General features: G+C 47.7%; 1 protein-coding gene across 2 annotated transcripts in view; it reads right to left on the bottom strand.

Annotated features, from left to right (window-relative positions):
* Positions 1 to 1151: 1151 nt before the first annotated feature.
* Positions 1152 to 27561, bottom strand: part of MAPKAPK2 (MAPK activated protein kinase 2) — a 49145-nt gene continuing 22735 nt past the window's right edge. Inside the window, exons 2-10 of one of the 2 annotated variants that reach the window (XM_033199312.1) lie at positions 6635 to 6774; positions 6377 to 6450; positions 6012 to 6091; positions 5338 to 5464; positions 4671 to 4746; positions 4171 to 4295; positions 3726 to 3811; positions 3532 to 3612; positions 1152 to 2853 (exon numbers count right to left, since the gene is read on the bottom strand). In XM_033199312.1, coding sequence (XP_033055203.1) covers positions 2710 to 2853; positions 3532 to 3612; positions 3726 to 3811; positions 4171 to 4295; positions 4671 to 4746; positions 5338 to 5464; positions 6012 to 6091; positions 6377 to 6450; positions 6635 to 6774 — 933 coding nt within the window. In that variant the 3' untranslated portion in view covers positions 1152 to 2709. The remainder of the gene's footprint in view (positions 2854 to 3531; positions 3613 to 3725; positions 3812 to 4170; positions 4296 to 4670; positions 4747 to 5337; positions 5465 to 6011; positions 6092 to 6376; positions 6451 to 6634; positions 6775 to 27561) is intronic. The other variant, XM_033199313.1, reaches the window with a different exon arrangement.

Here is a 27561-nt window from a genome sequence, read left to right as displayed (position 1 = left end):
TGTTAACAGGAAACTAATGCAGCTTCTAAAGATAGCAGAACTCTGACAACTTCCTCTCCTTCTCTCCCTCACTCCCTCCTACCACCTCTCATTCCTCCTTCTCGGGTTATTGCTTCTAACACCTTCATAAGTGCAGACAAAATAAATGGATTTCTCTGAAAGGAAACCCCCATGCTGCTTTGTTTTGAGCTGTGATTTTAGAGTGATGAGTAGTGTCTCAAGGCAAGAATCAACTTCAGCAACCATTGTCATGAAGGGGAGGTCCAGGGCCTGATGTACCCGTGAGCTGACAGTGGAGACACGGTCCCTCTGGCAGCAGAGGGGACAAGCAGGTCTCTCCTCCAGCGGGAAGGGGGATCTGATTGCCAATCCCACCACGCAGTTGCAGCACATTATCCCGCCTTCTCAGTCACTTTCCTCACACATAAAACAGCAATCAGCAGCCACCCTATACTGTCTCTCGCTGGCAGCTCTGAGGGTCACGTAAGAAAATGCGGGTGACACAGTGAAGGATATGCTGTTTTCCCATCTGACCCGGAGGGAGTGCAATGGGGCAGGTAGCCCAGTTTCCACTTTAGGCTCTGCTGTAGGTCAAGTTATCACGTGGCCCCAGCTCTGGGCTTCAGTCTTCTCATCTGTGCACTGAGAATGGGCCACAGGAATCCGGAGCTCTCTTCTAGCTCCGAGGTAGAGCATTTGGTTTCTACCTGACCCCTATCACCGCCTCCTGGAGAGTGCCGGTATTACACTAACCTGCTCCCCTGGTATCTTTTCCAGGATTTCAACAAAATTCACCAGCACCCCGTCTTCCCTGGACCCTATACCAGTCGGCTTTCACAAGCTAAAGGTGCCAGCACCTGGTGGTGGCTATATAGGTCAATGAATCATATGCCAAAAAGAGCCTGGCTCCTGACGCTGCATTTGGCAAAAGATGATGGGCTTGTACCCTCCCTGTCCTGCTTTGAGGAGCCCTACACACATCCTGCCCAGGTCCTCACCAACGAGGTGCTGGCTCCTGCTCGCCCAGGGGGCCCTCTGCTCCTCTCCCAGGACCCCCAACCCACACCCCCACCACCCAACAAAACCCCTCTGCACACAGAGGCATTGGGGGCTAGCGCCTGAGCCCCAGGAAGAAAGAGAAAGAAAAACTCTCAACTATTAAATCTGTTTAGTAAAGACAATTTCGCTCATACAAAACAACAGTTTACAACAATCGAGTGCTGGACACACCATCTGAGACAAGGGAGGCGCTGCAGGCACCCAGCACCTTCCCCGGTGCACAAAGACGACCCTGGGTGCCCCTCCACCACCTGCCCCTGAGGGAGAGGAAAGGTGAAGTATTCCTGCCACCTCTCCCTCCAAGGGAAGGGGGAGTGGGGGGCCATGGCACAGAGAGCCTACCCCAGCTGCTCCTCATCTGTGCTGGGGGAGGCCCCTCCCTTCACCGGCCCTGAAGCTGAGTTGTTTGGGGTGATAGCAAATGGCTGATGGGCAAGGGGGCAAAGTCGGGACATCTTTGGTGCAAAGACTCCCCCTGACCCACCAGGCCACACAATGGAAATCTGAGGGAAGACCTCAAAAATGGCCCTGTCTTTGCCCACAAGGGGTAGCTGGCTGACGCCCCAGAACCCAGGAGAAACACAGGAAATGCAAAAGCTTTGTCAACAGAAGCTGCCCAGGCTCACCCACATGAGCTGGGCGGCGGCCCATGGAGAAATGGCTAAAAATTTAAGGAAAATAAACAAAAATGGGTTAATAATGGCAAGAAGGGGAAGTAGAGAGGTCATTCAGTAGATAAGTGCCTCAGAGGACCTAGGACCAGCACTAAGTAGGGGGAAGGGGGCCCTGGGGCTGGGGGTCCAGTCTTCCTGATCGCTGTGCCAGTGCCTGGTCACTCCTCTCTGCCTCCCGGAACCCAGCGAACAGAGACAGGCCACAGAGGGCCTGGTTCAGAATCTGGATGGGCTTCCCAGGCACTTTGGCAGGCTCAGTATGGGCAGGACAGACCCCAAGAAGGGAGAAGGTTCCTAAGCCCCAGCAGGGCCGTCTCCCTCTGCAGCCCTGCCTGCCCCTGGCCCCTCAAATGCACGATCCCAGGCACAGATCTGCGCACTTATACACACATGTGCACACACACACACACACACTCACTCCTTTTTGTCTGGCACACTGGAGATGTCTGAGGGCTCCGAGAGAGGAGGTGCATGGCATCCTCCTCCAAGGTGGCCTTGAGCTCCCAGAATGCCTGAGCCAGCGGGGACGACCCCAGGCTGTTGTGGAGAAACAGGGAGGGCAGATGGGACAACACAGGGACAATCCCTATGACAGTTTCCACAAATACCCTCTAACAAACCACAAGCCTTTGCAGTATCCAGAGAGGAAGGCGTCTGGTGGAGAGGAGGAGTGGGGCAAGGACAACAAAAGAGGTTTCATAAAAACTCTAAGTCAAATTACTGATAAAATTGCAAAATGAGCACAGGTTCAAGAGCACCTTGCTCACTTCTCTCCATAGCCTCCCAACCTCCCAACCTCTCCCACTCTGGGGTGGCCAGAACCAAGGCAGAATTCAGCCACTGACGCAGTTCCAGGCTCCATGCAGCTGAGAAGGAGAGGAGGCGGATGTGGACAGTTCTGTGTCTCTTCGTTTAAAAAATATATTCCTGTAGAGAGTTATTGCTTGTCCTCCCGCGGGCAGGAGGGCGTGGTGGCTCAGTGGGCCAAGGCCGCAGCCTCCAGGGCCCGAGCTTTCTTCCGCCTCTTCAGCAGCAGAGGGTTGGATGCATCTTCAATCTTTTTTATCTTGATCTGCTCGTAGTCAACGCGCATTGTGGCCAAAGCACTGGTCATCTCCTCCTGGGGGCACAGCAGCACCAGGAAGGGTACAGAGAGAGCCAGAAGACAGGAAGGAGAGACAGCAGAAGAGAGATGTAAGAGCAGAAGAGAGACGTGAGAGACAGAGACAACAAGAGCAGGGTGAGGGCGGCGGGGGTGGGAGCAGAGAGAGAAGACGGGCTGCTTAGCGGTCCACGCTAACAACGGCAGCCTCATCCCAGCGCTGAGCAGCAGAGAGCTTGGCTACAGCACTGCTGCTGTTCCTTGAGAGCCCCCACTGACCCCGCAGGAAAGGAGGAAGAGCCCTGGGCCAGGAGTCAGGAAACCTGGGTCCGGTCTGCCCCAACCAGTCACCAGCTGCGTGACCTTGAGCAGACTGTCCATCCCCCCGCCCCGGGGCCTCAGTTTCTCTTCTGCAAAATGAGAACATTATACCAGATGGTCTTTAAGGTCCCGTTAGAGACCCAGGGAGTAAAGGGATTCTAAGAAACAGTCCTGAGTTTGGACAGGAACACAGAATTCTCTGCTCACAACCTAGTCAGCCAAGTGGCCTGGCTGCTGTTCTTGTAATGAAGACACCCCTGGGATGAAAGAGGCAGAATCAAGCTCTCCCCTACCAGCACCATGCCTCACACCTGGGCAATCCCCGCAAGCCGCCCACCCCACCCGGAGCCCCTCTCGGCCAGTGGTGCCCCTCACCTTGACATCCTCCCACCGCTCCTTGTCCTCCTTCAGGACCCGGCTGGTGTGCAGTGGGGTTTGAGGGACCTTCGTCGATTGCTGAGAAGACAGAAAAGGGGTCCGAGTGAAAGCCTGAGGTGGGCAGGGTCCTAAGACTCTGTCCTGTGGAATAGTCCCATGGGACCCAAGGTTCCCCAGCCTGCCGAGCTTACCATGATCCAGGGGTGGTTCATAAACTCGGTGATGGTCATTCTCTGGGTGGGCTCTGTTTTCAGCAGGTTCCGAATGAGCATCTTCACTGTGGGACGGGGCAGGGGGCAGTGACAGCTCAGGGGCCACTCTCGCTGGCCTGCTCCTTTCCCCAGTTTTTATGGGGAAACCAGATTCAAAGAGGGGTTGCATGGAGGCAGGCTGCCTGAACAACTAGCCCCAAGGACCATGACGGCTCTACCACTTGATAGGCCCTGCACAGCCCCACAGCCTTGGCCCTGCCACCGGCCCTCCACACAGGCAAAATGAGGCAGGACGCACCCCGCAGGCGTGGGCACAGGTGTTAACCCACAGTTACACCAGGTACATGAGATGGAGGCCCATACACACACACACATACACACACACAGAGGCTCTTCCCCTTGTCCTGAAAGCCTGGGTTCTTACCTTCCTCTGATACTTCTGACCATTCTGGGTTGGGAAATTCATACTGGCCCATTCGGATGCGAGTCTTCATGCCCGGAGAGATGGCAAGGCCGTGGTTGGAGTAGAAGGGGGGATACCCACACAGCCTGCATCAACAGGAGGAAGGAAGTGGGAGACACAACAGCTGTCACTTAGGGGCTCTGCACCAGGAACAGGATGAGAAACAGGCTCTTCTCCTTGTAAAGGTCACAGAGAAATCAGGGCTCATTGACATAGGCACAACATACGAAGCCAAGGACGGGGCCCAGGAATCCAGCATAGCAAGTATCTAAGGCGCACATTTTCCAGTCCATGAGCTGGTTTACACCCGCCACTTAGCTATAGGAACTGAGAGAAGGGGCACGCAGGGGACCTCCCCTGTAGAAAGAGGAATGCTAACGTCTGCCTCTTCCTCTTGTCCTGGAGAAGTACTGGCTGCCCTGACTCCCTGCCCCACCCAGCCCCCTCCCCAGCACACTCACAGGATGTACATGATGACACCCAGGGACCACATGTCACAGGACTTGTCATACTTCTCTGGACCCAGCACTTCTGGAGCTGCAAACCAAAGGTCAACATGGGTGGGCCAGCCCTCAGAATCCTGTGATCCACTCAGTTTCTCTGCGAAAGATGCTCCCCATCCCAACCTTTCAGCCTATCATGAGGTGGCAGCAGCTGGGGTGCAGAAGGAAGAGCCGAAGCCCAGCCCAGGGACTGGAACAGAACACCCTCCTCCACAAGAAACCCTGGAACTGGGATCTTAAGATTTTAAAGATCCTGAACTGCACGAGACTTTCAGACCTATGCCGTCCATTTAATTTCACAGATGCTCTGAACACGCTTTGAAAGCTTTTTCCATGCCAATCAGCTGAGGCTCCAGAACAAGACCTGGGTCCAGATTCCAATGAGAATCTGATGGAAACCATGGCTCTTCTCAGAAAGATCCTGGCAGATCCTTTCCTACAATTCCTCCACTGTAGCTTCGCTCTGACAAGCCCTACTTCTCAGCAGGTCCCAGCAGAACCCGCACCAGAAGGGGCCACACAGACACAACTCTCCTAGGATTTGCGGCGCCCCCCGACAGTCAAGAGGAGGGGCTGAGAAAAGTTCTGAGAAAAGACTAGGTCCCTGGGCCCCTTGGGGACTTACCCACATAGTATGGCGTATAACAAGGAGTGGTCAAAGAGTTGTGGCTGGTGGTTTCCTTGGCAAAGCCAAAGTCAGTGAGTTTCAGGATGGCGTTGGGCCTTTTGGAGGTGTATAAGAGATTCTCAGGCTACAGAAAGAGAGACAGAAAAATAGCAACCCTGCTGGACCTGGGAGGGGCTATCAGAAACAAAAGCGTGCTGGTTCCTTCCTTCCTCTGCTCATCCAGCAACCATTTGCCTATCCCGGGCACTGCCCACCACAAGGAGTGGCAGCTCTCTATGGGTGTCTGCCCAGCCCACGCACTGCCCATCACAAGGAGTGGCAGCTCTCTATGGGCAAGTGCCTGCCTCTGCAGGGTTTCCAGAGTGCCTGGAGATAAGAGAGTGACACACAGAACCCACAGTAAACACCACAGGGACAGAGAAACCAACAGTGTGACTGGGGGGTTCTGCCTGAGGAGAACCACAGGGCTGAGTGGGGTCAGAGAATGCTTCACTACTGGGTTTATGAGTTTGCCCACGGGCAGAGAGGGCAAGGCCCTACAGGGCAGAGAATGGCATGCTCAGGAACCAGGCAGCAAGGACGCCGGGTGGCCTGGCAACCATCCCTGGAGTGGCCATGGCCACCCTGTTGCCCCCACAGCACTCGGGCTCAGGGCTGTGAACAGTTGGCACCTTGACATCCCGATGGGCAATGTTGATTGAGTGCAGATACTGGATGGCCTCACCGATGCTCTTCATGATTTCGGATGCCTCTGTAGAAGGGAGGGAAGAGAGAGTGGGAAAGAAAGTCACAAGGACATGTCATTAGGCTTGAAAATCCAGTGCACCAGTCCCACCTCTGTGTAGCCTGAGGCTCCCCAAGCCACCACCCACCCCAGAAACAAAGCCACCAGGAGCTGCCCTGGTCAGCTGAGGCAGCCCTTGCAGTGTGCTGGAGGGGACAGCAGCCTCAACACCCTTCCCCTAGAGCAGGCACTGCAGAGGCCTCCTTCACACCCCCACTGCCCTGCCTGCCTGCACCTGTTCCCACAACAGACCCTTTCTACCTCTTTCTGTGAACGCCTGGTCTCCTCGGTCCTGGATTCGGCTAAAGAGTTCTCCACCGTCCAAACTGAAATGAAGCCACAGTGAGATCCGGAGAACACAATAGCCCGCCGCCACTCTCTACTGACCCCCGAAAAATCAAGGGTTTACATTCCAGGCTTCAGGCCCATCCCTGGGCTGTCCTCAGAGGGCAAGGTGCCTGAGTGAGGAGAGGGGACAGGCTGGGCCGGACCCGAACAGTGGCTGCTTACCATTCCATGACAATCAGCAGGCACTTCCTCCCTGCGTACAGATTCTCGTACACATCCACGATCCGTACAATGTGCGGGCACTGGGAGGCCCGCCAGTGCAGCTCCACCTCCCTGCGGGCCTTGGGGCAGTCCTGAAGCATCTGCAGGCCAAACAGCTTCCTGAGTGCGCTGTCACATGGCCCTGCTCTAAGCCCCCGGCCCACATGCCCTGACGTTGCCACCGACACACCACAAACCCCCTACTCCTGCTGGCCTTCCCTACCAGCCCCCCTGGCACATTTCCTGAGGCCTCTGCATTTCCTTATCTGCTCTATACGAAATCTCACGATGACTCTTTTGGGGCCTTGACAGCTACACTGAGATCAGCCCTCGGGCCATTCAGTCCAGCTTAGGCCTGTCTCCAGCTTAGGCCATGAAGTCTACTCTAGAAGGCAAGCAGCACTCAGGTACTGGGAAGCAGGGGGTGAAGGGGCTTCAGGAAGAAAGGCCGACTAAGAAAAACCAATACAGTATGGGAAAGGCGGCTAGAGAGAAGAGACATAGGAAAAGGCACCTCCTCAATTACTCAGACCCAGCACAACAAATCCAGAGTAATGTTCTCTCTACCTCTGTGGCTGACTTCAACCAGGCAACAGATGGCCTTCGAAGTCAGCTAGATGCCGATTTGAATCCAGTTATTACTAGATTTCCAAGCTTGAGCAAGTTACTTAACTCACTGAACCTCGTTGATACCCCTTCTCCCTGGACCAGTTGGCTGGGGGTATTAAAGAAGGCTGGCTTCTCACCAGCCTCAGGGGTTCAATCTTGACTTGTCTAAGCCAGTCTCATTAATTCCAGTCCCTTTGCTAGTGACTGGCTTGGGAACGAGCCTACAACCCAACTGGCCAAGAATCTAGTAAGAAATCTGCTAAGAGGCTTCTTAAAGGGAGCACAAGAAACCTACATCTCTCTCCTGTATATGGTACCTGGGACCATGACAATCACATCATTACCAGTAAGGGGGGCCTAAGAGGATAAACCAATGCACCAAGGAAAGCAACCAGGAGAGATGGCAACTACCTGGATCCTTGCTGACATCACCAGGGGTCCCTCAGGACTTATTTTTGACAAGATAATAAACTCTTCTTACTGTTTAAGCTGCTTTTCGTGAAATTTTTTATTGCCTGGAGCCAAAATCATCCTGATCTACCATTCCTTTGTAAAGTGGGGATGGATAATGGCTTCTGTTTCACATATTTGTTGTGAGGATTAAGTGAAATATTTCCACAAAGCACCTCACAGAGTGTCTGACATATATGCTCACTAATAGCTGTCATTTTTATCACCAACTGTCTGCTAAGTGCAAGCACAGGTGCCAAAATAATTAAGACAACGACACTCACAGACTTAGCATCTTCATGGGAAGTCAAGATGAGCCCTATATAGTCTACACTCCAACTGCTTTGGACATTCAGAGGACTGGGGTGTCCAAGAGACAGGCTAGGAAGGAAATGGACAGGCAGAGGGAAGGCATGCAGGCAGAGGGGAACGTGGCCAGCAGGTGCTGACTGACTGAGATGGAGTGGAGCTGGGGTGATACAGCAGGGAGGCCTAAGAACCTGCTAGAAAGTATCTGAAGCTTGCAAATAAGATCAGATGGCCACGATGGAGCCAGCTTGCAGGGGGCAGGGAAGGGCAAATGAGCATTTCCAACAAGAAAGCTGGCATACATTCATGCTATGGCCCATGGTATGTTGGGTTTTTCCTAACTGTACATTTGCCATTTTACAGGATGAGGAAGCTGAGGCTCAGGAAAGTAGCATGCCCAAGGCTAAGTTTCTGAGAAAAGGCAGAGCCAAGGTTGGAATCCAGGCCTGGTAGATTCCAAAGACCAAGGCTTTCCACCACACCACCCAGTTTTTAGAGGAGGCTGGAAGCCAAGATTTCTCTGACTGACTTTGCAGAGGCAATTCCCCAAACAGGTGTCTAGAAGGAATCAATGACTAGATACCATGGAGTAACAGGTGGCTGGAGCCAATCGTTGCAGGAGGCAAGGTTCCCATGAGGTCACACTGCCACCTTGTGGCCATATGAGGACACGGCATGGGTCTTGAGTTCTGCCACCTTCGGGTTTTTTTGTTGTTTGTTTTTGGGACCAGGTCTTGCTCTGTTGCCCAGGCTGGAGTCCAATGACACAATCTTGGCCCACTGCAACCTCCACTTCCCAGGTTCAAATGATACTCCCACCTCAGCCTCCTGAGTAGCTGGGATTACAGGTGTGAGCCACCAGGTCTGGCTAATTTTTTGGTGTTTTTAGTAGAGACGGGGTTTCGCCATGTTGGCCAGGCTGGTCTCGAACTCCTGGTCTCAAGTGATAACCTACCTTGGCCTCCCAAAATGCTGGGATTACAGGTGTGAGCCACCACGCCCAGCCTTCGACTTCATTCATTTGGATGTACCAGGAAAAAAGTTTACTTTCCCATGCTCTAAGGGGAGCAAGAGAAGGCAATGGCCAGTTTCCTCTGTATAAAATTCAATCCAACAAGCATTTACTGAGCTCCTACTATGGGCCATGCATTGCACTGAATGTCAAAACCAAATAGAGCAGTCCTGATCTGGAAAAGCCTAGGCTAGTGGGGGCAGAAGAAGATATGAGGGGAGACACAGAAAATCCTTAAAATCCAGTGAGATTATATGCTGTAAGAGTGCTAAACTCAAAGGGCTCAGGAGGAACAAGGTTTCCAGAGCAGCCACGCAGAAAGAACCTCGATCGCCCCCTACAGGCACACAAGAACTGGAGCCCAGAGGAGAATTCAAGTTGTCAGATTTACTCAGAAGCAATGCATGGTTGTAGAGCTACAATCAGGGAAGACTTGGCCCAGTCTGAAATTTGTCAGTTTCTTCTTGCACAGCCTCACAGAGAGGTCTGCCTTTCAGAGCCTGTGCCACATGCATTTAGGAGCGACGACACCTGCCTAGCCTCCCCTTCATAGAAACATTATGAGCATATAATGAAATAATACCTCTAAAAGTGCTTTATTGTCAGAAAGGCATTCATCACTGTTAACCAGTACCATTAATGCCACAGAACAGGGGGGTCCCTCCGTCACCAGTGAGTAGAGCCTGGAGCATGTAGATGTAACCAATACAAGTTACCAGCAAGACTGTAGGCTGAGTTTCTGTCTTCAGTGCAGTGACCACCACCAGGACGTCCGCCAACCAGAGCTGTGCTAAGTGAGGATGCACCAAGGTCCAAATCCAAATGCATGCTCCTTGGCACCCCCTGAATTCCAAGCACCCACTGCAACCTCCACACTTTCTGCCCTAGACATGTTAAGAGTGCATGGTACAAGGCAAAGGAGAGTTTGCGCAAGAAGGGCTGGGTTCACATCGCACTTCCAGACTTGCACAAACTCTCCACCCATTAGAGGAGGTGGGTGTAGCACAGTGAACCTGGGTTTTGCAATTACAGGCATTTTGAATCCCAGTTCTGCACTTCCTAGCTTGTGTCAGGCAAGCCCACCTATCTTTCTGAAAAGGGTTTCCTCATCGATAAAATTAGATTCAACTTCGTGAAATAATATCCTTGAAGGTGCTTCAGAAACTCTATATAGGGTAGTTTTCACTTTTAAAAAATTTACCCTTTTGCATATTTATGCCTTATCTGCCCAACCTAACTGAGTTTCTAATGGGCAAGATCTAATCTGATTTCTGTTTACTCCCTCCCCTCTTCCTTCCCTCACCTAGTGGTTAGGAATTTCTGAGCCAATACTGCCTCATTCTGTTGCTTCTTCTCCCTACTAAACTCTCTCCCCCAGTGACTGAGTGAGGGTGAGCTGTCCTTTCCGTCCTGAATTGGAAAAGGTAGTATTTTTAATTTCTTAGAAAAACATAGCAAGAATTTCCCATGAAGACTGGTCATTGCACATCCTGCATTTGTATTCCAGAACTTAAATTAAATTAAAAAAAAAAAAAAAAGGACTGGTCATTGACATTCATCCAGGCACATGTTTATCAGAAACCCCTGATTGGATAGGAAAATCAGCCCAAGCAATGAAAGACCTTCAAATGGGTGAGGCAGGCTGGCTGACGTCATGGGCGCACAGCCCTGAAGTGCCAAAGTGGCTTTGTGGACAAGCGTGGAGCGCAGAAAGCCTGGAGAGAGGAAACCAAGAATGTGCTAATCTGGAGTACAGGGTTAAGTAAAGAACAGCACGGGAGGTGGCCTGCGCTCCAAGCCAGAGAAGAGACAGGGAAGGAAAGCAGGACTCCTAGGGCACTGCCAGAGGCCACCAGCAGAGTGAGGCGGTGGGCCCACCCAGAAGCCAAGGCCCCCGCTCCTTGGGCATGGCCATGGCCATTGGCAGTGGAGGCCAACAGGCCCTGGACCACAGCTCTGAAGACTGGAGACTAGAAAAAGGAAGGGTCTTCCCACTAAAAGACCACAGATCGTTAGTCAAGGAATGCCTGGAGGAATGGTGAAATATTTTAAGCCCGAACTAAGTCCCAGTCCAACATTGTGACTCACCTCAGCCCCACACAGTTTGTGCCTGAAATGCTCTTACACGTAGAAAAGGTTAATGATTGCATGTGCTCAGCTGCAACGCAACAGGCAAGGCCCCCTGCCAACTGTGGCAGGGGCAGGGGGTCAAGCCACAGAGCCCATTGCCTGGGGAGGAAGCTCTAGGACAGTGGCAGTGAGGGAGCTGTGGGAGCTGCCTAAATACAGTCCTATGCCTCTCTGTCTCTGCCAGAACCTGAGGGGAAGAAGGACAGGACCCCTCCCCCTATTCAGGGTGTGCATGTTTCCCCTCATCTCCTCCTGCGAGTCTGCCATTGTGGAGCCACGTGGAAAGACTCAGGAGTGGTCGGCATTAGAAGCCTAGCTGAGCCAGAGGACAGGAAAGCAGCCGGCACCCAGGGCCTGACATGCCACTTGCCAGCAAGGTGGATATGAGGACAAGACTGGGAAGGAGGAGGCCCCAGGCCCTCAGGAGGACCCCCTTCACAAGCGCCACTGCTCACTAGCTATGTGAACTTGGGAAAGTTTCCAACCCCTTTGTGCCTTGGTTCCCTTATCCATTAATAGGATAGTAACAGCCCCTACTTCATGGGGTTGCTATATGAGATGAGTTAATAGATGTGCATGATGTAAATAACTAAGAATAATGATTGGCATAATAAGTACTGCATCCGTGCTTGCTATTATTATTCTGCTCCCCACTCCCCATGTGTTGGAGTTCCACTGGGGTGGGCAACTCGGATTCCATTACACCCACTTCAATGAAAGTGTTATTAATAGCTCTGGGCACTGGACAGAGGGGGGGACCCCAGGATACGGGGAGGAAAGCAGGCTGTGGCATCCCAGCCCTATGCGCTCCCTCACTACACCACCAAAGCTGGGCAGCTGGGGGCGGGGATGCACATGTAATGAGAGAAGGAAGACATCCCTCCCCAAGACAGACTCTGATTCAGCACCAAGAGCGATGCTCATTCTGGCACCAAGTGTGTTGTGGGTGTGTGGTGCGGTATGTGGTGCATGTTGTCAAACAAGACCTCCTCTTCACTCCCAGGAGGCAGCTGGGGGTCAGGGGGAAAGCCACGTGTGTCACACACTAACCCACCGTGCCTTCAGGCCAGGGCCACCCTCTCTGCCTCCTGGACCACCGGTGCCTCTGCTGCACCACATGGAGGATGGCTGGCCCAGGTGCTCTGCGGGATATAAAGGAAAGAGGACTCGGGAGGGCAGCTACTGCAGGTGAGCCTCGGCAACCTCTTAGCAAGGTGCTGGAGAAGGCTGCAGGCCGAGGGGCGCTGGCAGTGCTCTGTGCTAAGTGGCTACTAAGTTCTGTTAGCCCTTGAACAACCTGGGTTTGAACTGTGTGGATCCACTTACACAGGGATTTTCTTCTGCCAGCCCTGCAACAGCAAGACCAACCCTTCCGCTTCCTCCTCCTCTTCCTCAGCCTACTCAATGTGATTTTCTTAATGATGTGTATTTTCTTTAGCTTATTTTATTCTAAGAATAAAGAGAAAATACCCATAACAGACAAAATATGTGTTAATCAACTATGTAATCAGTAAGGCTTCGTGTCAACAGTAGGCTACTTTTTAATAGTAGTTCTGGGGGAATCAAGTTTTCTTTTGTTTGTTTGTTTGTTTTGTTTTGTTTTTTTGAGACGGAGTCTTGCTCTGTCACCCAGGCTGGAGGGCAGTGGTGCAATCTCAGCTCACTGCAAGCTCCACCTCCTGGGTTGGCGCCATTCTCCTGCCTCAGCCTCCCAAGTAGCTGAGACCACAGGTGCCTGCCACCAAGCCCAGTTAATTTTTTGTATTTTTAGTAGAGACGGGGTTTCACCGTGTTAGCCAGGATGGTCTCAATCTCCTGACCTCATGATCCACCCGCCTCGGCCTCCCAAAGTGCTGGGATTACAGGCATGAGCCACTGCGCCCAGCCTTTTATGTTTTTCTTTCTTTTTTTTTTTTTTTTTGAGACGGAGTTTCACTCTCGTTACCTAGGCAAGAGTGCAATGGTGCGATCTCAGCTCACCGCAACTTCCGCCTCCCGGGTTCAAGTGATTCTCCTGCCTCAGCCTCCCGAGTAGCTGGGATTACAGGCATGTGCCACCATGCTCGGCTAATTTTGTATTTTTAGTAGAGATGGGGTTTCTCCATGTTGGTCAGGCTGGTCTCAAACTTCAGTCTCAGGTGATCCACCCACCTCGGCCTCCCAAAGTAGGAATCAAAAGTTTTCTGTGAATTGTTGACTGCTGAGGGGTCAGTGGCCCTAACCCTTGCATTGCTCACGGGTCAAGTATCCTTCTGACACACGTGGTGCCAGAACCAGCCTTTTGTACACTGAAGTACATTGAACTGCACTTCGAATGGGCATCTCTCCCACTTCACCCCTCCCTGGGAGGAAACATCCTATTTTATAAATGAGAAAACTCACTGAGTCATTAATTCATGACCTTTTGGACAGTTGTCCCTGGCAGGGTTGGAATTTTAATCGTGCTCTGGCTGCTCCTACAGCCTCCTTTCCACCACCCCACAGTAAGGCAAAGAGTTCAAAATCTGCCCAAGACTGCCCGCAACAGCAACAGCCAGAAATGGTGGTTGAAAATGCCTTAAAGTGCAAACCCTTTGATGTTAAAATTCTACCTTTAGAATTTCATCCTCAGGTATTAATCATAGATGTATCTTTAAGAAAATATACATTTCAAGAGTTATTTACCTTTACTAGAAATAGCTAACAAACGTATTAGTCTACTTTGTGTTGCTATTAAGAAATACCTGAGACTGGGTAATTTATAAAGAAAAGATGTAACTGGCTTACAGTTCTGCAGCTGGTACAAGCATGGCACTAGCATCTGCTTTTGGTGAGGCCTCAGGAAGCTTACAATCATGGTGGAAGATGAAGGGGGAGCAGGGGTGTCACATGGCAAGAGCACGAGCAACAGGGGTGGGGTGCCACATACTTTTAAACAACCAGATCTCCTAAGAACTCACTATCTTGAGAATAGCACCAAGCCATTCATGCGGGATCTACCCGCTGGGCCCAAACACCTCCTACCAGGCCCCACCTCCCACACTGGGGATTACACTTCAACATGAGATTTGGAAGAAACAAACAGCCAAACTACATCACAAACTTAAGGCCCAGAGATAAGTAATAGAGGTTGTTTTATTTAAAAGTGAGTTTAGCTACACAATCTACAGTCACTAAAATGGTGTTTCAGATGAATATTAAATGGGGAAATGTGGATTCCTGAGTGTCTACTAGATTCTAAGGTATCATCACTGTCATTGTCTAGAATACTATCCTATTTTTTCTTTTGCAACCCAAATCCCAATGTGTACTTTCTTTAAATTTCATTATCAGAATGTGTCTGATGGTAAGTGAAAATTACGAACCCTTATGCACAGCATAAACTCGGTGCTGTATGGATATTTATTTGGATCTGTATATAAAAACAATACAAGCATAGGTGCTGGGCACGGTGGCTCACGTCTATAATCCCAGCACTTTGGAAGGCCAAGGCAGGCAGATTACTTGAAGTCAGAAGTTCATGTCCAGCCTGGCCAACACGCTGAAACCCTATCTCTATCAAAAAATACAAAAAAATTACCCAGGCATGGTGGCACGCACCTGTATGTAATCCCAGCTACTTGGGAGGCTGAGGTGGGAAAATCACTTGAACCCAGGAAGCGGAGGTTGTAGTGAGCCTGCACTCCATCCTAGGCAACAGAGAGAGACTCTGTCTCAAAAAAAAACAACAATAACAACAAAAAACAGTAAAGGCATTAAGACTCAATGACTTGTTAAAAGTAATGATCTCTGAAAGACAGAATCACAGATTTAATTTCCTTTATTATGTCTTTATTTTCTAGGTTATTTACAATTAGTATATGTTACTTTTTAAAGAGACGAAGCTTAGCTCTCCGAATTTTAGTCAGAGGGCAGCCATCCACGCCTCAGGCCCTATGGCCATGGAGCATATCTCTGGGGCTTCTGGAAACCCTGCCAGGTAGAAGATCTGGAGTCAGAGAGGGACACAGGAGGAGATACATGAGCACTTGATCCCATCCTCACAGAATGGATCACTCAGTGAAATCCCAGAGTGCCCAGCATGCACCACACATTGGTTTAGAGGATGCCAAGGATATAATAGAGAATATGACAAATAAGGCCTGTGACCACCATGGAACTCAACATTTTAGTGCAGGAGGTATACAAAAAACAAGCTCAAAGAAAATAGTTTTAATTATACACTGTGATTTGTGCTGCAAAGGAAAGAAATGAGATGCAGCCACAAAAGTGGCAATGGTTTTAAGGGAGAATCCCTCTCATCTCTCAGAATTACAGACAGTTGCTTATAGGCTGGAGTGAGATGTCACACTTCTCAATTAGCCCAGCTTGGAAGCATAAGAGGTGGCAGACAGAGCAATCTTGGCTGAACTACTGACTTTACCCTACATTGATGGGGGAAGAGACTATGTCCTCCTTTCAGAGCCTCTGCAAAACTCAATGAGGAGTGACAATGGTTCTCCCCTAGAACCATGGTCTAAACATAAATCTAACAACAGATTTTAAAAGGCTTAGAAGGTTGATGAGATAAAGATACCACACAGACCCTTCACATGGGTGTACATTCCCAAACATTTGGTTGGGAGGCAAAAGCAAGTCTCTATTTGTTATTAATGTTCATTAATATGATGCGGAAAAGTCTCTAACCAAAACAAAGCTAAAACTTACAACGGGGAATCCCAGTACCAAAAGCCTTAAAACAACAACGCGGCAGTGCCCAGAAGATGGGGCCTGGCTCGACTGCGGGCCACCGTCCCTGTCGGCCCCCTCTCCAGAGCTGTCACAGGCAGTCACAAAAGCCTAGGGCTCAACAAAAAGTCAAGAGGCCTAAAAATCGCACTGTAGATGACAAATCTTTAAAATATTTACAACACAGGATGGATAAAAGGCTAACTTAACTCAGACAAATCAATTGTTGAAGATCGCCAACCCAGTATAAAAATGGACAAAGGATAAGAACAGGCAGTTCAAAGCAAAAGAAACACAGATGGGTGAACGGAAGATGCTCAGTGTAGCTCAAAGAGAAATGTTTATAAAAACGATGATAATCTCACCAGACTGGCAAAAAAAAAAAAATTTAACGTTTGACCAAAACAAAACTCCCGGGTTGATGCAAAGATCTGGGGAGAAAAGGCACTCTCTTACACACTCAGTTGGTAGAGAAATAAACTAGTATTTTGGGGGAGGTATTTGGCTATGTCTATCAAAATTGTAAATATTCAAACCTTGGACCCAGTAATTACCCAGCAAGAAACCATCCTACAAATTATATTCATAAAGCATTTTAATGGCAAAAAAACTGGTAACAACCTAAATGCCTACCAATAAGAGGCTGGTCAGATAAACGACAGCAAATCCATACAACGGAATACCGTGCAGCGTCATAGAAGAAACAGGCAGCTCCCCATCCACAACGACGGGGACAGCAGGATGACATTAAGTGAGAAAGCAGATAAGGACCAAGATGATACAATACTTTGGCTTTATCTTTAACATCCTAATTTTTTAAATGGAACTGCTTCCACCTTACTTAAGTAGCTTTTAAAGTATATTCAGAAAGATAAGAAGCAAACACACCAAAAAGTTAATTAGTGGTTAATTTAAGTGGTAGTAATAGGGATGACATTTTCTTCTTTTGCATATTTTTAAAATTTTCAGAAACAAGTAAAGTACTGAACAGAATATATAGCATAATCCCATTTGTGTAGTTTTGTTGTTATTGTTTTGTTTTTTATGGAAGAGGGGAAAGGATATATGAAATTGTAGATGTTTAAATTTTTTTCTGGAGGAATTTACCTCCCCTGCAAAAAAAAAAAAAGGTAGCAGTGTTGACTACTGGGGAATAGGTACTAGAGAAAGGTGTGTATTTTTTTTCCTGTTTTATATCTCTCTGTATTGTTTGAACCTTTACCATCTGAATGAAATTCTTTTTAAAAAATTAAGTGAAAGGGTTTGGATTCTGAGGTGCAGTATGATTCAGGTCTTATATTTGAACCCCTGGTCTGAGACAGTGACATGAATGTGCCCCAAATGTAGGCCAACCTTCCTGCTAGAGGCAGGAAAGCAGAGATGAGAAATTTCTGCACTAGCCACAGGAGGAAGAGAGGCCTTGCATAACTCTAGGTCAGAGGCCACACTTGACCAGACCTGGCATCTTCCCAGAGGATGTAACCCTAAGAATTGATAAGGAGCGAGCAGAGGCCCCAAAGCCCCAAACCACTGTTGCAAACCACTTCTGACTTATATGGACATGAACACTGCACACAGCAGTGATGTCAACCACACAGGAGTCTTGGGTAGGAAACTGAAAGATGGGGACAGAGTTTTTCTGTTTCTTCCAGCAAATGACTTTGAAAGAGAAAGAGGAATTTTCATATAAACCGCATCAATCATGTACCAGGTGCACTTATATACAGAAAATATTGCTATATTTAAGCTTCCTAGCAGCCCTGCAAAACAGGATCCATCGCTGACTCCATTGTACAGGTGTGGCAACCAAGGCCCAAGGAAGTATTAATAATTTGCTCAAGGCCAGATGGCTAGTAGGTGATAAAGCCAGGACTCAGACCCAATTCAGATCTAACCTTTTATTCACAACGAAGGAGGCTTTGATAAATAAACCCTGAGTTGGTAATATTAGTTTACCGTTGGCCTCTCTCGTCCCCTCCTAAGTGACTCGTCTTTGCTCTGTTCACAGGCCTGCCCTATTCGCATCAGGCCTGGGGCCAGAGCCCAGTAGAGAAGAGCCACAATAAACACTTACTGATTAAATGGGCAGACTGTACACCAGAACAAGATACAAGGCATCTTTCCCTAGGAGACCAGGCAGACAGTGGCAGGAAGGAAACACCCTAAATGCTCCAAGTTGGCTTTAAGCTAAAATCCAAGTGGCAAGAAGAAAACGATCATGATCTTAGTAGTATCTAGGTATCTAGTATCTACTTTTAAAAAATCCACAGAGATGGGCAAACTAGCAAGAGAAAGTAAGATGGAAGGAGGTCAGGAACACGGTGCCTCTGGCCTAAGCAGCCCCCACACATATGACCCTGCGTGGCTGCCAAAGCAAATCTAAAATTTCACTTTGAAGTGACAAAAGCAATCTCACCTTCATCACCCCAGCTGAGCAGAATGAGACTCACGGCAACATATACCTGAGTCAACAGATCTAGATCTCATAGCGGGCAGAGGGGAGTTGAGAGAGAATGTGGAGGAAGAGAAGGATCCTACAAATCAAGAGGACAGCTCACACACACATCCTCCACCCGGTACACAATTCCACACGCCTAAGACTGGAGACTACTGGGTGAGGAGAGAAGGAAAAAGAACCAGAAGATAGATCATTGTTGTGGTGACACACAGCAGACTACACGGCCAGGGAGAAGACAGGAACCATTCTTTCCTACATAGTGAGAGAAATGGCCCAGACACAAGCGTGAGTTCAAGCCACCAACACAAACACAAGGTCACCTGTGAGAGAGAAGTCGCGTCTTCTGCTACGAGCAGGGCACCTGATAAATTCTCACTCTACATCACCTTTCACACAGCTGAAGACACAAGGAAGGGAACTATTACCCTGAACTTACTTCTGACCAGGAAGAAAAATCTAGTAAATTATGTTAAAAGAAAAAAAAAAACAAAAAAACTTCAGCTAGCAAAAACAATAATAAGAACGCCACATTGGGAGGAAGTAACCTTATCAATTCCAAGTTCAAAGGAGGGAAATTAAAAAAAAAAAAAAAAAAAACTGAGACAAAAACAGTTGTTTTGCATCAAAAAAACCAATATTTAGGTCACGTGCAGTGGATCACACTGAAATCCCAGCACTTTGGGAGGCTGAGGCAGGAGGATGGCTTGATGACTAAGAGGATATAAAAAGGAGAAGGAGGAATTCAAGACCAGCCTGAGCAACACAGGGAGATCCTGTCTCTACGAATAATTTAAAAAGTTAGCGGGGCATGGTGGCCCTAGACTGTGGCCCCATCTACTCAGGAGGCTGAGGCAGGAGTATCACTGAGCCCAGGAGGTCAAGGCTGCAGTGAGCCAATGATTGTACCACTGCATTTCAGCCTGGACAACAGAGTGAGACCCTGTCTCAAGAAAAAAAAAAAAAAGAAGAAGAAGAAAGAAAAAGAAAAAAAACAATATTTAGATATTGAGACCAAGGAGTATGATGGGCAGAGATCCCAAAAGGGAATGCATTTTGAAAGACATGGTCTAAGTCTCTAAAATGTGAATTCTGATCATCTAAAATACAATAATCCCCTAAAGAAGAAACCAGGGGAAGGCAGCCACAAATGTCAGGGAGGAGTGATGAGCTGAGATAGTAAAGGATGTGTGCAAAGACACGAGCAACTGCCCCTGAGACAGGACAGGTCCAAAGGGAGCAGTCTGGGCTCACTAAACAGAACAAGCAGAGCTTGTGAAAATGCAAGAGCTGCTAGGAACACGTCTTCAAGTTACATTCAAAGCCACAAAAAGAACCAGGGAGGAAGTGGCCCCGGGATGGGGACAGAGACTCTAATACACAAAATGACACAGAATGGGGGAACATTTATCTCCAGCATTTCCCATCTTTTCTATGAAGGAGAATGCTCCAGACTAGAACAAGTTAAACAGTTACACACATTCTCTCTCTCTCAAGAGAGGCCTCAAATCTAAGCTAGACCATAAACCAACTTACAATCACCCAGAATTACACCCCAGGATGCAGAAGGAAAGTGCAGGTTGATTCCAGAATCACTGCTGGCAGTGGTTCAGGAGATGAGGGGAGAGGACGTGGCGATGTTCTGCTTTCTGGCAGCACACATTCTCTCGGTACCCGGTACCCACAATGCTCCAGGCACTAGACCAAGCTCACAGGGCTTCAAGGTTCACAGTCTAGCCAAGAGGAAAAAGAAGCAATATGTAAACAAAACTGTTAATAAACTATGATGACTAAGAGGATATAAAAAATTGGGGTGTTGGCACTTCTTTTTTTTTTTTTTTTTTTTTTTGAGACAGAGTTTTCACTCTGTCACCCAGGCTGGAGTGCAACGGTGCGATCTCGGCTCACTGTAACCTCCACCTCCCAGATTCAAGCGATTCTCCCACCTCAGCCTCCTGAGTGGCTGGGATTACAGGCGCCTACCATCACGCCTAATTTTTGTTTTGTTTTGTTTTGTTTTGTTTTGAAGTAGAGATGGGGTTTTACCATGTTGGCCAGGCTAGTTTCAAACTCCTGATCTCAGGTGATCTGCCTGCCTCAGCCTCTCAAAGTGCTGGGATTACTGGCGTAAGCCACTGCACCCAGCCAGCACTTTTGTTTGTTTAAAGGGAAGGGGATAAATAGGATAAACTCCTTAACATCTGTCTCTGGAAAAGCTCTAGAACAAAACATAATCTGAACCATCACAAGCTAGCCTGGGTTGCTTAAGAGGCCACAGCAAGCTAGTCTCGTTTCCTTTTTAGCAGAGTTTACTGAATTACAGACCAAAGGAATGCCAGACGCAAGAGGTCTGGACCTCTATAATGTATATGAGCACAGTCTCCCGCCAGACCTTAGGGATGACAAAGGAGGAGGCAGTGAGATGACAAAGCATTTAGATAAGATCTGCAGTTGTTACAGATGACCAGTAATAAAGTGCTGTTTGGTGGATCTAGGACAGGCTGCTGAACACGCACCCAACTCAACTCACTGCCTCCTTGAATTCGCTCCAGGATCTCAGTAAATGGCAACATCACCACCTCGCCAGGCTCCCAGATAATAAATCTTGAATACTCATCCTCAGCCTCTCTCCCTCCCTCACCCACAGAACCAATCCAATTTTGTCTCTGGGAAGATCTCCCAAATCCATCTTTCCTTTTCCAGTCCTGCTGTTGCTTACTGGGTTGCAGCCCCCTTTTCTCTTGTGTACTTTCTCTTTTTGAGACAGGGTCTCATTCTGTCCCCCAGGTTGGAGTGCAGTGGCATGACTTCAGCTCACTGCAAACTCCGCCTCCTGGGTTGAAGCAATTCTCCCACCTCAAGCTCCTGAGTAGCTGGGACTACAGACATGCAACCACCACGCCTGGCTAACTTTTTATTTTTTGGTAGACACAGGGTTTCATCATGTTGGCCAGGCTGGTCTCAGTCTCCTGACGTCAAGTGATCCCTCCACCTCGGCCTCCCAAAGTACAAGGATTACAGGCGTGAGCCACCATGCATGGCCTACTCTTGTGTGTTTTCTAACTGGTTTCTAGAAGGGAGACTTACTCCATCCTAGTACATCCTGGGTCACATGCTGAAAAGCAAAGCTGAGCAGGACATTTTCTTCCTTAAACATCTCCACTGGCTGACATGATAAAATCCAAATTCCCTAACTTACTCTTCCGTAGCTCCTACCCACAGCGTTGCTACCCTCACCTCCCAATACATCCCCTATATTGAAGCTACAATGTACTTCCTGACCTCAAGCATGCCAGGCCTTGTCATGACTTCACGTCTGTAAGAACCATGGCAATGTCACCTCCTCTGTGAAGCCTCTCTGACCACTTCCAGGCAGAGTCAGCCCCTCTGCCTCTCTGTGCCCACAGACTCTTGCTAAACTCCTACTTCAGCACTCACCAGTGGGATTTATAAAACGGTTTCTCTTCTCACTGTAGACCATGTACCTCTTGGAGGCTGGGACAATGTCTTGTTCATCTTTTTATTGTAAATCCTAGACCCAGTATATGGCATTTAGGAGGTGTTCAATGAGTATTTGTTGACTAAACCCAAAGAACAACCTCAGTGGCAAACCTATTTGTGTGTGTGTGTGTGTGTGTGTGTGTGTGTGTGTGTGTGTTTGCGTGACGGAGTCTCACTCTGTCGCCCAGGCTAGAGTGCAGTGGCGCAATCTTGGCTCACTGTAACCTCCACCTCCCGGGTCCAAAAGATTCTTGTGCCTCAGCCTCCTGAGTAGCTGGGACTACAGGTGCTCACCACCACAGTCAGCTAATTTTTATATTTTAAGTACAGATGGGGTTTTGCCATGTTGGCCAGGCTGGTCTCAAACTCCTGATCCCAAGTCATTCACCTACCTCGGCCTCCCAAAGTGTTGGGATTACAGCAGGCATAAGCCACCACGCCAGGCTGGCTTTGCCTAGTATTCATATTTTACCAACAAGCTGACTAAAGACATCGTAGGCAGTAAGCTTATCACACTTCCAAGTGACACCCCCTAAGAAAACAACGGGAGAGGCAGGCTGTGCTAGGTAGTAGATTTTTTTTTTTTTTTTTTTGAGACGGAAGTCTTGCTCTATCACCCAGGCTGGAGTGCAGTGGCACGATCTCAGCCCACTGCAAGCTGCACCTCCCGGGTTCACGCCATTCTCCTGCCTCAGCCTCCCGAGTAGCTGGGACTACAGGCGCCCGCCACCAGGCCTGGCTGATTTTTTTCTATTTTTAGTAGAGATGGGGTTTCACCGTGTTAGCCAGGATGGTCTCGATCTCCTAACTTCGTGATCCGCCCACCTCAGCCTCCCAAAGTGCTGGGATTACAGGCGTGAGCCACCACGCCTGGCCGCTGGGTAGTAGATTTTTAAAAGATTACAGTAGGAGAAAATATATGCCAAAACTAACCCAAAAAATAATAATAATAATAATCTGGCCGGGCGCAGTAGCTCAAGCCTGTAATCCCAGCACTTTGGGAGGCCAAGACAGGCAGATCATGAGGTCAGGAGATCGAGACCATCCTGGCTAACACGGTGAAACCCCGTCTCTACTAAAAAAAAAACAAAAAATTAGCCAGGCATGGTGGCGGGCGCCTGTAGTCCCAGCTACTCCGGAGGCTGAGCCAGGAGAATGGCGTGAACCTGGGAGGCGGAGCTTGCAGTGAGCTGAGATGGTGCCACTGCACTCCAGCCGGGGAGACAGAGCAATACTCCTTCTCAAAAAAAAAAAAAAAAATCTATAACAGCACAGGATGAAAGAGACTTTTCTCAAGTCATATCTTTATAACATGAATGAGAGCCAAGGTTCTAAGCCAGGCTGCATGGGGGCAGTCCCAGCTCCTCCATTAAACAGCTGTGGACCCTGAGCACCTTTCCTAACCTTCTTATACCTCAGTTTTCCTTCACTGCAATTCAGGGATAACAACAGTATCTAACTCGCAGGTTGTTATTTAGTGAATAATAACAATGTAATTGCACTTAGAATTGTGCCTGACTCAGTAAGATCTTTTGTTATTATTTGTTGTCATTGTTAAAAGCTGCTTCTAAGAACAGGGAAGAGAAGGTGTAAAGCATTGTGATTAAAAGCAAGGGCTCTGAAATTACACTGCCCCAAGTTCAAACACCAGCACTAAAGCTTAGTAGCTGCCTGACCTTAGCCAGTTACTTCACATTCTAAATCTCCACTGAACTCATCGATTAAATGGAGTTTATGATAGTATCAGTCAAAAATATTCACTTTAGCATTATTTCAAATTGGGGGACAGAAGGAAATAAACTAAACACCTGTTAATAGAAAATTGGGCCAGGCACAGTGACTCACACCTGTAATCCCAGCACTTTGAGAGGCCGAGGTAGGTGGATCACTTGAGCCCAGGAGTTTGCGACCAACCTGGGCAACATGGCAAAACCCTGTCTCTACAAATAAAATACAGAAAAAACTAGCTGGGGGTGGTGACAGAGGCCAGTAGTCCAAGCTACTTGGGACGCTGAGACATGAGGATCACTTGAGCCTAGGAGGCAGGGGTTGCAGTGAGCAAAGATGACACCACTGCACTCCAGCATGGGAGACAGAGTGAGACCTGTCTCAAAAAAAAAAAAAAAAAGAATGAGGTAGATTAAGACATACTGAAATCAAAAGTTCTTCAAAAATACATTCTTCTGGCTGGGCGCAGTGGCTCTCACCTGTAATCCCAGCACTCTGGGAGGCCGAGGTGGGTGGGTCACTTGAGGTCAGGAGTTCGAGACCAGCCTGGCCAACATGATGAAACCCCATCTCTATTAAAAACACAAAAATTAGCTGGGTGTGGTGGTACGCACCTGTGGTACCAGCAGCTACTTGGGAGGCTGAGGCATGAGAATCACTTGAACTCCAAGAGATAGAGGTTGCAGTGGACTGAGATAGCGCCATTGCACTCTAGTCTGAGCAACAAGAGAGAGATGGTGTCTCAAAAAACAACAAACAAAAAAACTTCCATGAAAAAGCAAGTTGTAATTTGATACATATAGGCTGATCCCATTTTGTAAAATGTTTTAAAGAGAAAAAGCACGTGTATGTGCATGCGTGCATGTGTATTCACCCACACTTTTTGTAAATATAGGCAGCTCTTGCTTTGCGCAGTGATGTGGAACCATAAAAATGACCATGCAAAGCAACCTTAATCATCAATGAGGAAAATTTACTATTTTTCCATGACATTTAAAAATTTCTGTCAAAACATTAAAAATTCTCTTGCTGTCAAATTATAAATAAGGAAATGAGAAAACAGTAAAAACTATTTATTTTGTATACTCTAATTTAAAACATTAGATTCACTGAGAATGAGTGTTTTATTGCTTTGTAAAAACCTTATCCAGAGTAATTTGAACAGCACTTGCCTTCTTGTTGTTTAACATCCAATATGGAATGAGTATCTTACGTATGCCTTTGCAAACTGTCATACTCCTTTCTAAGTTTGGATCTGTTTCTAACATTTTATCCTTTGCACTTTCAATGTTGTGAAATATGTTCAAGGATGCCTTTAATGTGAAGTTTCCTTCTGCAGTGTCACCTCCTCTGGGACCTCTTCATCCTTTTCATCAAACCACTTTCCCCATTTATGCTGACATGCCACCTTTACTGAGTTTCCCAGGCTGTACATGTAGTCTTGAACAGTGGCAGTGTTGACATTCCCACAGTCAGTTATGTAGTCTATAATTCCATTACGTTTTGCTTGAATTTCACTACCAGCATTACCACATTTCATTTGAAATTTCATCTTTCTTGGCCAATTCCCTCATCAATTGTCCATTTTTGTAAAATGCCACATGAGTTTCTCACTAGGAGACAGGGAGGCAACACAACTACACACTTTCCTGTCTGCGTGTGAAGTGAACAGACAGGCAGAGACCAATCACCAAAAGACTCTTCAAGAAAAAATATGATTGGTCAGTGACTATGAAGAGCATCTGTTATGCACATAGTGATCTGTGGACTACAGAGCTAACAGCAAAGTTTGTACTCCATGCACCTACTTATAATACAGATATCTTGGCAACTAAAATTTGAGTCAAATTCTTGGAGGACTGATGTTATTTAACCAAACCATAGTAACTGCAATTCATGCAGATCAGAACCATGGAAACTGAGGACTGTCTGTAGAAAGAGCATAATCTGTAGGTATATATGCTAAAGAGCTGACAGGGATTACCTTTCAGGAACAGCTATATTGTTTAAATTTTTTATTAGTGACTAAGCTCTATACCTTGGGAACAGTTCTCAACCTGGTGTTAATTTGCCCCCCAGGGGACATTTGGCAATGTCTGAAGGCATTTTCTATTGTCATAACTTGGGGGGATGGGTAGATAGTTGCAACTGGCATCGAGTGGGTCGAGGCCAGGGTTGCTGCTAACTCCTACAAAGCATAGGACAATCCCCCACAATAAAGGCTTATCTGGTCCAAAAGGTCAACAGTGCCAAAGCTAAGTACCCTTGTTTTAAATCATAGAGTTTTTATTAAGCTAATTTGAATAGTACCTTTCCCACCAAGTGGTAGGCAAAAACTAAATGACACAATGGCAAGTAGAACGTTTACAATAAATGCCATTAGTATCAGAGGTTCGGACTGACTTCAAGCTGAATGGATACCTTAATATGAGATTTGTGGTATTTTTACAAACATTAACTCATCTGATCTGATGCCATGACGTAGCTGCCAAAAAGTTAATCTTTCCTTCAGCTCATAGACAGATCAAGTACCTAGCTCAAGACAGGGATCCAAATGCACCCACACTCTGTATTTCTCCCATACCTAGAATCCACATGTTCACATCGAGCAGCGAGCACTCAGTTCTGGGCAACACATCTGTAAAACAGTATTATATTTCCAGAGGAGGACAACCAGGATATAGAAGATCTAAGGAGCATAATATACGAGCAACAGCTCAATAAACTGGGGTGATATGCCGGAAGAAGAGAAACCCTAAAGGAGCAACTGAGGGACTGGATGTGATAACAGTCGTAAAACACTTGGGTGCACAGTACAATGAGAGGGCAGGGCAGAGAGTCAGATAGGAACAATAAGTAACAGCCTCCTGTAACCCGGCAATCACACTCCTCGTTGTTTACCCAGGAGAAATGAAAACATTACGTCCACAACAAGACTTGTGCAAGAATGCTAACAGGAGCTTTATTCATCAGAGCCCAAAACTGGACACAGCCCAAATGTCCATCAACAGGGGAATAAAGAAGCAAATTTTATATCTATACAATGGAATACTACTCAGCATAACAAACTACTGATACATGTCACCATGCAGATGAAATTCACACAAAAGGGAGAGTTCACACTGATTATCCCATTTATATGAGGTTCCAGAACAGGCAAAACTAATCTACAGTGAGAAAACATCAGAACTGTGATTACCTGCGAAGGGGTATGTGTTGGGATGATTGGGAAACAACACGAGAGAACTAACTAGGTAGTAAAACTTTTTGTTCTGTAGTTGACAGAGGTTTGGGTTGCACAGATAGAGGGATTTATCAAAGCTTATCAGGTGACACCTTAAAAGTTGTGCATTTTTCACTGTTATATAAATATTATCATCAAAAAAATGCATGAACAAATATTGAACTCAAATTAATGCCTATGTATGCTGAGATATTTAGGGGTAAAGTACATTGATGTCTGCAATTTACTACGAAATGCATCCCCCAAAATAAGATGGACTGGTCAATGGATAGAGAGATTCAAACACGTAGAGACGTGATAAAGTAAACATAGTAAGAGGCTAATGGTAGAATCTAGGTGGTTTGGTATAACGTGTTCACTGTACAATTCTTTCGAGTTTGCTGCACATCTGAAATGTTTCATAATAGAAAGTTGTGAGGAGGAGTAGGAAGTAACAACAGGTGGGGAGCACCACAAGGGAAACAAGAGGTGGCTGGGAGGTCACAGGAGGAAAGCGCAAGGGGAAGAAGAGGGCTAGTTTCAGCCAACACAGGGGCCTGCAAAGGGCAGAATTGCAAAAGGCCAGGGTGACCTGGGCACAGATAATCTTAGCCAACGGGGAATCTTAGCACATGTGAGGCTGCTACCCAGAGCTTTACTGTTGTAGGTTCTTGTTCTGACTGTGTGGTCAGAGCAAGTAAGTCCCTGCCCCTCTCTGGCTTTGGCTGAAGGGATCAATGTACAATGTAGAGATAGGTTTAAAG

This window comes from Trachypithecus francoisi, unplaced genomic scaffold, assembly GCF_009764315.1.
Source record: "Trachypithecus francoisi isolate TF-2019V2 unplaced genomic scaffold, Tfra_2.0 Lachesis_group5, whole genome shotgun sequence".
Lineage (NCBI taxonomy): Eukaryota > Metazoa > Chordata > Mammalia > Primates > Cercopithecidae > Trachypithecus > Trachypithecus francoisi.
This window is presented reverse-complemented; position numbering and strand designations above follow the sequence as displayed.